This window comes from Mustela lutreola, chromosome X (genome assembly GCF_030435805.1).
Source record: "Mustela lutreola isolate mMusLut2 chromosome X, mMusLut2.pri, whole genome shotgun sequence".
Classification (NCBI taxonomy): Eukaryota; Metazoa; Chordata; class Mammalia; order Carnivora; family Mustelidae; genus Mustela; species Mustela lutreola.
Window position 1 is genome coordinate 129,105,821 of NC_081308.1, and position 14,166 is coordinate 129,119,986.

At 50.8% G+C, this 14,166-nt stretch overlaps 1 protein-coding gene across 4 annotated transcripts in view; it reads right to left on the reverse strand.

The window, feature by feature from the left end:
* Window positions 1-339, reverse strand: part of CD99L2 (CD99 molecule like 2) — an 89,880-nt gene extending 89,541 nt beyond the window's left edge. Inside the window, exon 1 of one of the 4 annotated variants that reach the window (XM_059157073.1) lies at window positions 13-325. In XM_059157073.1, the coding sequence (XP_059013056.1) occupies window positions 13-79 (67 nt within the window). In that variant the 5' untranslated portion in view covers window positions 80-325. Of the gene's footprint in view, window positions 1-12 lie in introns of all 4 variants that reach the window. The other 3 variants (XM_059157074.1, XM_059157070.1, XM_059157071.1) reach the window with 3 other exon arrangements.
* Between the last annotated feature and the right edge of the window lie 13,827 nt (window positions 340-14,166).

The following is a 14,166-nucleotide window of genomic DNA, read 5'->3' on the forward strand; positions in this document are numbered from 1 at the left end:
CGCCCGCCTTACCTCTTTGGACCAGAGTGGCCAAGGAGAAAGCGAGGCAGATGAGGAAAGCCGAGCGCCACACCACCATGGCTGGGAGCGCGGGCGGAGAGGCGCCGGAGGAGCCCAGTGAGCGCGAGAGCGCCGGAGGGGGAGGTCAGGGAGGCCGGGAGGCCGGGAAGGCGCTGGGACCGAGGAGGAGGAGGCGGAGCCGCAGGGGGAGGAGTCCCGCCGCCACGGCGGGGCCCCGCCCAGAGCCGGCGCGCGCGGCCCAGCCCCGGGAGGGCGGAGGAGGGGCACAAGCGCTGGCGCACAGGCGCTGGCGCCGGGGGCGCGCTCGGGGCGCGCTCGGGGCGCGCCCGGCCGGGGCCCGGTGAGGTGGGGCGGGACTGCGACTGTGGCGCGAGGGGCGGGGCCAGCCTGCAGCCCCGGGGGCGGGATCGCTGAGCGAGGGGCGGGGCCCGTGGCTCCCGGGGGGTGGGGCGGCCTTCGTTGGGGCGAGAGCCCGCGCGTGGCGGGTTGCCCGCGGGCCACTTCACCCCCGGTGCTCCGGGGGCGCGCCTGCGGGCGCGAAGCAGTGTGTCCACAGGGGCAGAGGAGCCGGAGGCGCGGGCGGCCAGGGCGTGCGGGGATTTCCACTCGGCGCGCCAGACTCCGCCCGGGCCGGAGCACACGGCAGGTGCGCTCTGCCAGCCGGGTGACCTTGGACAGGGCTCTTCCCCTTCTGGACTTGGCGTCCTCCCGGTAAAAGGCTGTTCCCTGGGAGCCCCTCCAGCTGCGGCCCCGGGACTCAGCACCCGTGCTCTAGCCCCAGTCGCTGGGGCTGAGGTCGCTTTTCACTGGGCTGGCTGCCCGGCCCCTCGCCGATCCCTGCGGGAAACTGTAGGGCAACCCCGTCCGGAGATGAAAGAAAAGAGCCGTTTTCGTGGCAGCCCGCTGTTGGCAAACAGCGGCACGTCTCGAGGAAATGAGTCCAAGGGCGGGGGCGCTAGGGCACGCTGAGGGTGTGGGGGGGTTGCGACCTTGGAGCCGCAGCGCCGAAGACCCGGGGGTTGGGAGGGAGGATGAGTGGGAGAGACGGGGTCAGCTCCCCGCAGGCTTTGACGATTGCGCTGAAAGCGCAAGTTCACATCTGCAGCGCCGCTGTACTCGGTGATCGACAGACGCGCTGCAGTCCTTTCCCATAAAGCCCCGCAAACCGAGACCATCTCCGGGGCTGGGCGAAATCAGATTCCAACACTGCCTTCAACAACAGAATGCCCGCCGCAGCCTTTGATGTGAGCACCCTCAAGAAGGGCTCCAGCTGCAGCCGGCTTTCCAGGACAAAGAGTGAGCCCCACTGCTCTCCGGAGTGGCAGAGCGGCGGCGTCGAGCCTGCCCCTGCCAGCCGGCGCTCTGAATCCTGCGGCTGGCAAAGCAAAACGTATAAAGAGTGAGTTAATACCTTAATTTTCAGGCAGTACTTATCCTGTGGCACTAACTAGCTGGAGAGTTAACGGAAATAGCTAGTCCTTACTGAACACACACTATATACGCGGCATACTCCGGGCATTTTACCCCTATTTTGTATTTCTCACAACTTCATGTATCACCTCAATAATTAATAAGGGAAAAGGAGTGAAATGAAGGTTCTCTGAATTTGGGGGAGTTAACCAGCTACAGTCCCCACAGTGTCAAAGAGGCAGGAGGACCCCTAGGAACCCCAGTGAGTGCATGGCTAAGAGCATGGGCTTTGGAGCCAGACAGGGTTGAGATCATGGCTAGAGCCAATAAGGTTGTGTGGAGGATTAGCTGATATGGTGAAAAGTGCGAGACCTGAGACAGAGTGAGCACAGAAGCGGTCTTGTTAGTCCTGGAACTTAGTCCTGGGAACACCTAAAGAAATATAGTTACTGCGAACTTGAGCCGTGAATTCCAGGCTGCAAGTATGGCCCCAACTTTCCCAGCAACTCAGGGGTGTTCTGGGCCATTCCCTGGTGCCTTGGCCTCGGTGGCCCCATCTGTACAAGGAGGGCACCAGACGTCATGGGCTGGAGAGTCCCTGCAACCTCTGAGGGGCAAACCCTAGCGCCTATCTAGTCCTCTACACTGGGGAGGCATGAGGAGGCGAGGAAAAGGCAGTCACCAGGCAGTAGAGAGTCACACCCAACTGGAACTTTACCTGCTAAACAGGCAGTAGAGCTGCCCAGATCCCACCAGCTAAACCACTGGCCACAATGTAACAACGCAGCAAAACTATTCTCTGCCTCAGGGTAGTAGGCCAAATCCAGCCCACCTGCCTGTTCCTATAGCCTGCAAACTAAGAGTGGTTTTTGTGTTTTTCAGTGGTTTAAAAGATCAAAAGAAGGTTATTTTGTGACATGGGAAAAATAATACAAAAGGCAAAGGTCAGGGTCCATGAAGTTTTGTAGGAATAGCCAAAACCCATGCATTTCTGTATGGTCTGTGGCTGTTTTTGCACTACCAAACCAGAGATGAGTAGTTGCAATAGACACCATGGACCCTGCGAAGTCACAGTATCTACCACGTATCCCTTTCCAGAAAAAACTTTGCCAGCCTTCATTCTAGTAAACTGAGCCATGACAAGGATGAATATTAACAGGTGATGGTGTGGGACTTCAGAGTGTGCTCCTCCCAAGCAGGGGATGAGTACTGGAGAGGACCTAGGAATCAGAACCAACAGAAAAGGATGATGCTTACCATGTGCCAAAAACCACCCATTCAAAAAGAAAAAGAAGCCATTAATCAAAATACTGCAAGTGTCTGAGGTTAGTTACCATATCAGATAACTCTCCCTATTATAATGACTCATCTGGGGTCCAGTTTGTCTCTCAGTCTCTTATAAGTTAGGTTAGTGTGAGTCTCAGAGGGCTGATGGCACGGAGGCCCTGATCCTGCCAGGCTGAGGTCCCACCCAGAAGTTGATGAGCCCCTCAGTCAGGTAGCTGCTACTCCACTACATTGCAGTTGAACGTGGAGTTGATTCACATACAGGAAATTTGACGCTTAGAAACTGGGATTCGATGCACCACCATCCTGTGCCATATGTGCAGACATACAGACACTCCCTGCTACCACTGCACGTGGGTGCTGGGACCAACTCCTGGCCAAGCCCACCTCGGATTCCACACCAGCCCCTTGACTCCACCCTCCTGCTACTCTTTGCACCTTCCTGAACCTCTTCTCTCCTTAAAATTGTCACCAGTTGGAAAGCCATGTGGCCTGACAAGCTCCTCTCCCAAAATGCCCACCTCTCCTTAGCTCTCACCCAGACAGGAAAGTGGTGCCCAGACCAATGGCCAACAGGCTGGCCTGGGGGTAAGAGAGGCATGGATGGGGCTGGGATGGCTGCCCCTGGCCTGAGGTAGGCTTCTGAGGGCTAGCTTGTCATTCCGCTACTTCCCAACCTTCTGCCCCCCCACCCCCGCAGCACACCATATCCTTAGGGAGATGTGTTCTAATTTCCAAACAGCTGTATGTCACTATCACAAACCCCTCCTTGCTGTTGAAGGTACTCATCTGGGACGCACCACTGTCCATGGCAGGAGTGTCATTTCCTGATAAACCTCCCCCCCGCCGCCACCACCACTGATTGTGGGGCACCAGAGTGGAGAGGGAGTTCACATGCCAGCAGGGTCACGGACAAAGTCTTTGTCCCAACTCAAGCTCACCCTTTGGCCCAGGGTCCCAAGGCTGCTCAGCTATGCCCATAGCTTCAGAGGCCCTTCAGCAGCGTCCTCTCTCCTCCCACAGCTTTGGGCTCTAATCCCTCAAATCAGACTGGTTTCTGGGGCCTGGTTCCATAGCAGTTGGGAGAGGGACGCCACACTCTCCACTCCTGCTCCCCACGGTGCAGGCAGACTTCGAGACAAAGACTCCTGGCATAGCAATGGGAATGCAAGCAGCAAGCTGCAGGGTGGGGAGCGCCCTGGGCTGCAACAGTTCCCCAGAGGCAAGTCTTCACGGGTCCCAGGCAAAATAAGAAAAATGTAGTTGTTGTGGCAAGTCCCGCCCCCCCCCCCCCCGCAAAAGTTAGAGTACTGACCTTTATTCTGAAATCATGGATTTTTGTGTGGTACACAAAAGTCCTTTATTTCACGAAGAGATGGTAGTGTTTGGTTTAATGAGCTTATTTTGCAAAATAAAAAGTTGGCAACTGTATCTGTCCCTAAATTAAAAGAAGGGAGGAAGGAAGGAAGGAAGGAAGGAAGGAAGGAAGGAAGGAAGGAAGGGGAAAGAAAGGAAGGAAGGAAAAGAAAGAAAGGAAAAGAGAAATCTACTTGCTAGTGAAATTCACAAGTCTGGGAACCACCAGCTATACCAGCAATATTCAGCCCACCCAGGTCCCTGATAGGCAGGAAATTTTTGGAACACACTCCACTTGTAAACAGAAAATGGATTCTCAAACAATGTTCCCTCACACTTTTTTGAGTTGTAAGCCAATTGCCCCTCAGTATCCTCTCCCTCTCCACAGTGTTCTTATTCTCTCCTCTGCTGGATTTTATAGTAAGGCAAGGTCACACAGAGCCTTGAGTGCCATGCTAATGACAACGATTTGGTCCTGAGAACAAAGGGAAGCCACTCAAGGGTTTTAAGCATGGCAGAGACACAGGGAAAGTGGTCCACAGGAATGGCTGTTGGCCTTATCTAGAGGGAGCACCTGGGAGCCATGCCCCTGAAGAGAAGAATTTGGATTCAGGGGATGTATGTTGGAGGTAGCAGTGGTTGTAGTAAGGAGGGGATGTGTGTGTAGGCCGGGCCCTGTTCTCAGGGCAAGGGAGAAAAGAAGTCCAAGGGGCCCTGTGGGGAGGAGACAGATGACAAGAAATTATACCTTCATGTGACACAGGCAGTTGCAGACCAGGGGGAGCACCGAAAGAAATTATACCTTCGTGTGACACAGGCAGTTGCAGGCAAGGGGGAGCACCTCCCAGCTGGACAGTGAAGGTCGAACCGACTTCAAGGAAGATAGTCCATGGTGCAGATAGATAGGGGACGTGAGGGCGGGAGTGGGGAGTACCTGAGAGAAAGACCTGGCAATGAGTGAGGGTACAACGTTGGGAATTTGAGGTGGCTGGAATCAGGTCAGGCACAGAGCTGGTGAGATCGGACTGTATCCAGTCACAACTGGGAACCTTGAGTCGTTTTAATGGGGGCTGGGGTGAGGCTGCAAAGTGACAAGATCAGGCTGGCATTTCGTGGATCACTTTCTTCCAGGAGACTCAGGAGTGCATGCCTCGTACGGACGCCAGCATGGGCCTTCTAGTGAAAAGCCTGCGACTGATGGGGTGCGGAGGCGCGGAGAAGCGTCGCTCGCCCCCAGAAGGGACCCTTTGATCAGAGCAGTTTGTAATCCTATGCCACAGATTCTTCCATGAGAGAGCAGTAATCTCATATCTCTCTGTTTGTTTGTTTTTTTTAAATTCTTGTTACAATTCCCGTTTGGGGTTTGAGGTGTTTTCTTACCACACCAAGCACCAGACGGTGAGGATAGTGGTAATGATGGTCACGATGCGAACAATATGGAAGGAAGCGCAGACAGGTGCAAAATGCCAGTGGGTCACCACTTGGTTTCAAGTCTCATTATCATGAGAAGGAGTCCTCTTCTTTGGAAATCTAAATGCAGAACACCAAGCCGTCTTCTGGAAGCCTGCGTGCCAAGTCAAGCGGGGCAAAACCTTATACCTGCATGTTTTCCTAATGTGAGAAACTGTTCTGCAAATTTCCTTCTAGTGCTCAGTCAAGTTAATATGAAATTTGCATAAGCACTTGGCAAAAAATAACTTATGTGTCAGTAATATTTCCGAGGCAGCATTTTCTACTCTGAATCCTAACCTCTGCAGGAATAGGACTTAACAGTTGCCCCTCAAATGCAAAGGAAGAGACAAGTCTTCCCATGAAGCGCTTCGGAGACTCAAGCCACAGAAACCAACATGTGGTCTCTTTAGGTCTTTTCATGTCATCAAAGCAGTCCAGAAGAAGTTACAGAACACAAATGTGGAAAATAGTACCCCTTTACTAGTAATAGCATTGCATTAAAAAATAGCTCCTATTGCTTTTCGACAGGCATTGCCTCCCCTTTAGGGCAACACACACACACACTCACACACACACACACGCACATGTGTAGTGTGCTAATGTATGTGCAGTTGCATACGAACTCCTATGCAAACATCAAACCTGTTCGCAGACTTTTATCACCTACTATGGGTAAACTGAGGCAGAGAAAAACTGAGGCAGCAGCGTGGATCTGCCTTTAACTGGTTATATGAATTTCAACAAAAATCGATTATCATATATCGATTGAGTACCTGCCAATTCTACTTCAAGACTTCTCAGAGCACCCCCTTCTCTCCATCTCTAAGGACACCCAACCCAAGTGACCTGCTGAGGACCTCTGAGAGAAAAAAGAGCGTCTTGAATCTGGCCCTCACTTCTTCCCCACTGTCCTGTGCACTCTTCACACTAGGGGAAGAAGAATCTTCTGCAAGTAGTAAGTTGGCGCTCACAGCCTTCCCTTGCTCAAGCCCCCAGTCACCTCTTCCTATTTTTCCTGGGATCCGGTCTAAACTCGTGAGCTTGGCCTTCAAGCCCCTGCCGGACTTGGCCCCAGATGACCTCTCTGGACTGTCTCCGTCCCATCCACTCGAGGCCCCCCCTCCCCGGTGGGTTCCAGCCTCACTGGGGCTCCCCACACCTCAGTGCTCCTTCCTGCCTCTGGGTGTCTGCTCATGCTGTCCCATCTCTCTCTCGCTGGTATAAAAATATGTATTTATTTTACCAAATCAGTCAGTGGTTTTCCTCAAATTCATGGAACTATTTTATTTTAATTCCAGCATCGTTAGCGCACAGTGTTGTATGAGTTCTACACATCACTCTGCTCACCAGAGCACGGGTACTCTCCGTCCCCTTCACCCATGTCACCCACCCCCACCCCCTTCTCCTCTCATAACCATCAGTGTGTTCTCTACACTTAGAGTCCGTTCTCTGGTTTCTCTCTCTCTCTCATTTTTTGCTCATTTGTTTTGTTTCTTAAATTGCACATAAGTGGAATCATATGGTCTTTGTCTTTGTCTGACTGACTTCTTTTACTTGGCATTCTACTCTCTAGATCCATCCACGTTGTTGCGAATGGCAAGCTTTCATTCTTTTTTATGGCTGAGTAATATTTCATAATAGTTATCACATCATTTTTTAAGATTTTATTTATTTATTTTTCAGAGAGAGAAAGAGTACAAGCAGGGGGAGAAGCCGGCAGAGAGGGAAGCAGGCTTCCTTCTGAGTAGGGAGCCAGAAGTGGGGCTCGATCTCAGGACCCTGGGACCATGACCTGAGCGGAAGGCAGATGCTTAACCTACTCAGCCACCCAGGCGCCCCCATGTCACATCTTCTTTATCCAGTCATCTATTGATGGGCACTGAGGCTGCTTCCATGATTCGGTTATAGTAGACACCGTTGCAATAAACACTGAGTTAGTGTTTTTGTATTCTTTGGACATAGACCCAGGAGTGGAATTACTGGGTCATATAGGCATTCCATCTTTAACTTTTTGAGGAATGTTTGTACTGTTTTCCACAGCGGCTGCACCAGTTTGCATTCCTGTCAGCAGTGTGAGAGGGTTCCCCTTTCTCCACATGCTCGCTTGCTGTTTCTTGGGTTGTTGATTCTAGCCATTCCTACTGGTGGTTGGGGATATCTCATTGTGATTTTGATTTGCATTTCCCTCATGATGAGTGATGTTGAGCATCTTTTCACGTCTCAGTCCCTTCTGCCTTTATCCTTTCTCCCTGGGCCAGCTTATTCCCGCTCACATGCAGATCACGCCTGCCTTTACCTTTCTAGCTCTGCTTCTCCTGGGGACCCAGACGTGTAACTTCAAATGCCCGCTCTGCATTGTCTAACGCTTTTTCAGAGGCGTTGCAATGTCCAAATAAGAACTGCTCATTCTTGTCCCGAAAACCACCCTGCCACTCCCCGACGCGGTCCCCATCTCCGTGAATGGCACCACCGACCTCCCGGGTGCTAGGGGCCCAAACCTGCCATCTAAATGTGTTTGGATATGTGCACCCACCTCCGCCCTGAATCACTGCACAGCTCCCTCTGGCCCATTCTCCACCCAGCAGCCAGGGGGAGCCTCTTAAAAAAGTAAATCCGATCATGTCCTCTAGCTTAAAACCCATCAGTCTGGCGGTCAAGGCCCTTATCCTCACTCAGAGCAAATCCAGATTCCTGTCCATGCACGTGATCTGTCCTGGGTCCCCTTCCTGCTTCATGCCTCTAGGCGTTCCCCTGTGTTTCCATTGTCTACAGTGACCTTCCTTCCCTTCTGCCCCTGGCTGGCTCCAGTTTATCCCTTGGTCCTTACTAGAATGTATGCCCCCCACCCCCCGGCCAACCAGGGAGGGCGAGGGGCACACCTGCTCCCACAGCCTCTATGCTGGACCCCAACTTAGCCCTGGGCTGGCTGCTTTGAAATCTGCTGCCTCCCACCGGTCCCGGTTCTCAGCCCTGGTGACATGAAAGAATCATTCTGCTTAAATTGAGGCAAAACTCACAGAACATAAAATTCACCCTTCCAAAGTACACTCGTGGCATTGCACTGTTACTATTTACTTCCAGAATATTTCCGTCATCCCCAAAAGGGAACTCCTTCCCTGTGCACAGTCCCTCCCTACTTCCCCTCCCCCAGCCCCTGGCAACCACTGATCTCCTTCTGTCTGTGGATTTGCCTCTTTGAGACATTTCATACAAATAAAATCCTACAATATGTGGCCTTTTGTGTCCGGCTTCTTTCATTTAGCACTATGTCTTCAAGGCTCCCCCATGGCTGTGGCGTGGCTTAGAACCTCGTTCCTGTTTTGGCCGAATAATATGCCATTGTGTGGCTGAACCACACCTTGTGTCTCCATCCATCAATAGCTGGACGTTTGGGTTGTTTCCAGCTTGGGGCTCTTGTGACTAATGCTTCTGCGAACGTGAGAGTTTTTGCGTGACATATGTTTTCATTTCTCTTTAGTTGGTACCTGAATTGCTGGATGTCAAGGAAGCTTTTAAAATTGCCCCTTCCAGGCCCTGCTCCCCAAGATTGCCATGTGCTTGGCCTGAGGTGGGGTTAGGCACTAGTGTTTTTCTAAGGGTTCCACTGACAAGCCCTTGTGCACAACTAAGGCTGTGAACCACGGATGGAGACCATGGTTGGGCCAAGTCCCACCCACCGTCTGTCTTCATGTGGCTTGCCAGCTAAGAATGGCTGAGAAAAACTAAAAAGAGGATTTTGTGACACGTGAAATGATGTGACCTTCAGATCACACAGCCACCCCCGTTCATTTACCTGTTGTCTACAACTGCTTTGGTACTCCTGGGGCAGAGTTGAGTGCATAGTTGTGACAGAGACTGAGTGACCCACAAAACTCAAAATATTTACTGTCTGGTTGTTCACAGAAACAGTCTGCTTGATCTGTCCGCAGCAGCAGGCATGGCGGACCCCTGTCTCCTGCCTGAAGTACTTTCTTCACTTGACTGCTTGAAACCCACTCCGTCCTGGAGCAGCTTCTGGGGAGCAGGGGGAAGCCCCTTTGGGGTAGGTCTATGGTGCCCAGAGTTCAAAACCTGTGGCGTGGCATACTGTGGGGGAGGTATTAGGAGATCACTTGGAGGCTTGCGGCAGGTCACTGTCCTTTTCTGGGATGTCCCTTTCTCTTCTGTGAAGTGAGGGGGTTGGACAAGACTGTCTTGGCGGCCCCTTGCTGTTCTGAGTTCCCAGATGCACGGTTACCTGCGTCATCTTGTCGAGGCCTCTTGGCAACCCAAGGGGGCTGACTCCAAGAGTAGCAGCATTTTACAGACGACGCAACAAATCTGTAGGGAGGAAAAGTGGCATTAACCAGGTTGCCTGGCCAGTCAGTGGCCTGCCCAGCATTCCCGCTCAAGCGCAGCCAACCCCATTCATTCCCTCTGGTGAGATGGACGTGCTGGGTGCCTGCTCTTTGAGCCCGTGGGGTCACAGAGACCTTGGCGGCCTGGAGACCACACGCGGCCAGGTGGTGGCTGGCTCCGTGTTATGTTGTGGATGTGGACAGCTGTGATTGGAGCCCAAGACAAGAAGGAGAAGTTCTTTTTTTTTTTTAAGATTTTTATTTATTTATTTGACAGACAGAGATCACACGTAGGCAGAGAGGCAGACAGAGAGAGGAAGGGAAGCAGACTCCCCACCAAGCAGAGAGCCTGACGCAGGGCTCGATCCCAGGACCCTGAGATCATGACCTGAGCCGAAGGCAGAGGCCTAACCCACTGAGCCACCCAGGTGCCCCGAGAAGGAGAATTTCTTGAGAGGCCTTAGGCAGTGTGTCTGACCCTGATATGCCCAGTGTGATATGAGTAGGATCGTATTTAATCTCAGTCTTCTGTGAGGGAGGGTATTAGCTCCCCGTGGCTGCTGTCATAAATCACCACAAACTTTGATAGCTTGAGAACAATACACATTGATTCTCTCATGGTTCTGGAGGTAAGAACTTCAAAATGAAGAGGTCACTAGGACTGTGCTCCCTCCGAAGCCTCTAGGGGAGGCTCCTTCCTTACCTTTTCCAGCTTCTGGTTGCTGTCAGGCAATCCTCAGTGCTCCTTGGCTTAGAGGAGCATGACTCTAGTCTCTGGCTCTGTCTTGGCACGGCCTTCCTACAAAGACACCAGTCACTGGGTTTAGAGCCCGTGCTAAATCCAGTGTGACCTCATCTGGAGATCTTTAACTTAATTACATTTGCCAAGATCAGATTTCCAAATGAGATCTCATTCCGCAGTTCCCGGTGGACATGAATTTTGGGAGCACACTATTTGCCCAGCACAGATGGTCTACAGATGAGAAAGTTGAAGCCTATTCTCATGTCTCGAGACCAGTTACCCTCATAGCTAGTTCCTTAGTGACCTAGGAACCAATGCCCAATTCTGGATCATTTTAACACCTCTCATCTTACAGAGAGGAAAAAAGACATACCAAAAACCCACATGACCCTTATCTTACACCATATACAGACACTACCTCAAAATGGATCAAAGACTTACATTTAAGAGCTAAAACAATAAAACCTTTAGAAGAAAACATGGACTAAAATCTTCATGGCCTTGGATTTAGTCATATTGGTGGCTCTGACACCCAAAACAGAACCAATAAAAGAAAAAAATAGATAAATTGAGCTTTATCCCCAAACTTTTGTGCATCAAAAGGCACTGTCCACAGTGAAAAAGCAACAACCTACAGAATGGGAGAAAATATTTGCAAATCATATATCTGACAAGAGATTACTATAAACTGTTACAACTCAACAACAACAATGACAACAACAACAAAACAAACAACCTAATTTAAAAATGGGCAAAGGGCTGGAAGAGATGTTTCTCCAAAGAAGGTGTAGAAAGCCGGTAAGAACATGAAAGACTGTTCAACGCTTCTAGTGACCAAAACCGCAATGAGCTACTCCTTCACACCTACTAGGATGATGGTAATAAAAAAAATAGATCAACTCAAAATGACAAGGGCTGGCAAGGATACAGAGAAAGCAAAACTCTCATACACTGCTGGTGGGAATGTAAAATGGTACAGCCACTGTGGAAAATACTATGGTGATACGTTCAAGAAATTCAACATAGATTTCAGTCTGGTGTCTATGCCCTGAGGAGGGGAAGGCAGAGGTTTGAACAGATGCTTCTGTACCCATGATCACCACAGCATTATTCACAACGGCCAAAACATGGAGACGACCCAGGCATCCTTTGATTGGTGAAAGGGTAAGCACAAGGTGGCATGTACAGAGAATGGACAGTATTCAGTCATAAAAAGGAACACAGTTTTGAGAGATGAGACAATGTGGACGGGCCTTGGAAAACGTGCTTAGTGAGACCAACCAGATACACCAGAACAAATATTGCACAATTCCACGTGTAGGAAGCACATAAGCTAGAACAGACACATTGGTGGAGACGGAGAGTAGAATAGAGGTTACCTTGAGTTGAGGGTGCGGAAAAGAGGAAGTTATGATTTAATGGGTAGAGTGTATGTTGGGGATGATGAAAAAGTTTTGCATACAGATCGTGGTGATGGTTATGCAACATTGTGAATGAAATTAATGCTGGTGAACTGTGCACTTAACAGATGGTTAAAATGATAAATATTATGTATATTTTACCACAATTAAAAAAAAAAAACTTTTGAAAAGAAAACAGACCCCAAGAGCTTGAAGGAAAGCAGCTTAGAAGAGAACATGTGGGACACTCAGCTGGGCACAGCTCCTCACTTTGCCTCCCATGAATGCCTCTGGAATGCCCTGGAATGACTACGGGGCCAGCTTTCCTGGCAGGCATACTCTCTGGCTGAAGCCTTTCTGCGCAGTGCTCCCTGAAGCTGATTCTATCCCCGGGGTTTTGCCCCTTGTTTTCTGCTTAGGCAGAGCCCTAAGAGAAAGAGATTTCCATGTACACCCAGCCCGTTCCTGATCACAGGTCCAGCTTCCTATCGCTCCTTTCTGGCCCCTGTCCCAGTCTAACAGAGCCCTGGGAATGACATTTCTGTCTTGCTCCTCCATGCACCTTGCTGTGCTCTGATGGAGCCCCAGATTGCTTACCTTGTCTGTGCTCAGAAAGCAGGCTTACTTCCTCTGCTGATTTAGTGGTGGCTTGTCTTTGAGAGCTTCTGCCACCCCGACCATCTCGTCCCTTGGAACATGGTGTTTTCCTGGCTTCCCATTGCCTACACCATCAGGCTGCAAGCCTTGGTCTGGCATTCAATGCCCAACCTGCCCTGCCTTGGCACCTCTGGTCCAACAGATAACCACACTGTCCCCTGAGAGGGCTCGGTGCCTCCCTGTCTCCTTGCCTTTTCAGCTGAGGTTTCTGATCCCCACTGTGCTTCCCTTAGACTCTCTCTCTTCTGGCATCCAAAGGCTAATGTCCCCTCAGCCCAAGGTCATCATGCATCTCTTTCTGGAGGTCTTCATAGGTCAAAACTTACCTATTTAGTGGGGAATCCTCTGGTTACCACCTTGGGTGGGCATTGTTAGTTTTCAAATATACCCCAAATGTTGATTTTATCTAGACGGGAAGGCTTCTAGAAGCCAGGAACACATCTTATTTTGTATTTCTGTATGCTGTGTGTGCAATTGGTATGAAATGAACATGGGCCGAGTTGGCTTGGTGAAGGGGAGGGACACGTTTAGTTAACTGGTGCTCCTGGCGCTTGGGTCCTTCCTTCCCTCTGCCACCTTTGCTCTTCCCATCAGACTCTAGCAGAGGCAGTGGCTCTGGGCCCAGAGTGCAGGGAAGTAAGGAGCTCTCCCTCCGTCATCTGTGGGGACTTTCCCTTAGAAACCTGGACTTTTGAATTCTTCCAAGATGATCTTTCTGTGGCAAAAACTTGTGAAAGAACTGAGTGAAAGTTCTCCCACTCGGAGATCCGCCCCCTGTGTCCTCTAGGACTGCTCCCTCCTCACTGCTGCCGCCGTCCCTGCCCTGGATCCAGCTGTCACCATATCACTGCACCTGCTGCTCCCTGGTCCCGCTGCCTCCAGTTCTGGCCCCATGAATCCACGCTCTGCACAACAGTCCTGAAATGGTCCTGATTTCTCTTCCGCTCCCCAGCTCACGAGTGGCAACTTGTCTCAGAGATAAAACCAAACTCCGGAGAGCAGTGTTCCAGGTGACCCGATCATCTAACCCTGGGTGTCAGGCCCTGTCATAACTCCGATGACTCTACTACTGCACTTAGAACACAATTTATTTCCAAAATGAAATGAGCATATCGATGCCTCTGGGGCTCAGTCCAGGCAATTCCTGGCTCCTGAAACTTTTGACCATTTGCAACAAATCCCAGCCTTCCTCCCACTTGGGACTTTGCCCCAGGATGAAACCAATAAATACTCAGCAAGAAAGGATGCTTGGGTGGCTCAGCAGATTAAGTGTCTGTCTTTGGCTCAGGTCATGATCTCAGGATCTTTGAATAGAGTCCACGTTGGGTTCCTCGCTCAGCGGGGAGCCTGCTTCTCCCTCTGCTGGCCATTTGCGCTCTGTTTTTCTTTTTCTCACATACACACAAATAAATAAAACCTTTCATAAATAAAAAAAAAAATACTCTCTAAAGAAAGAAATAGGACACGATGAGATCCCACTTCACAGCCACTAGGGAGGCTATAA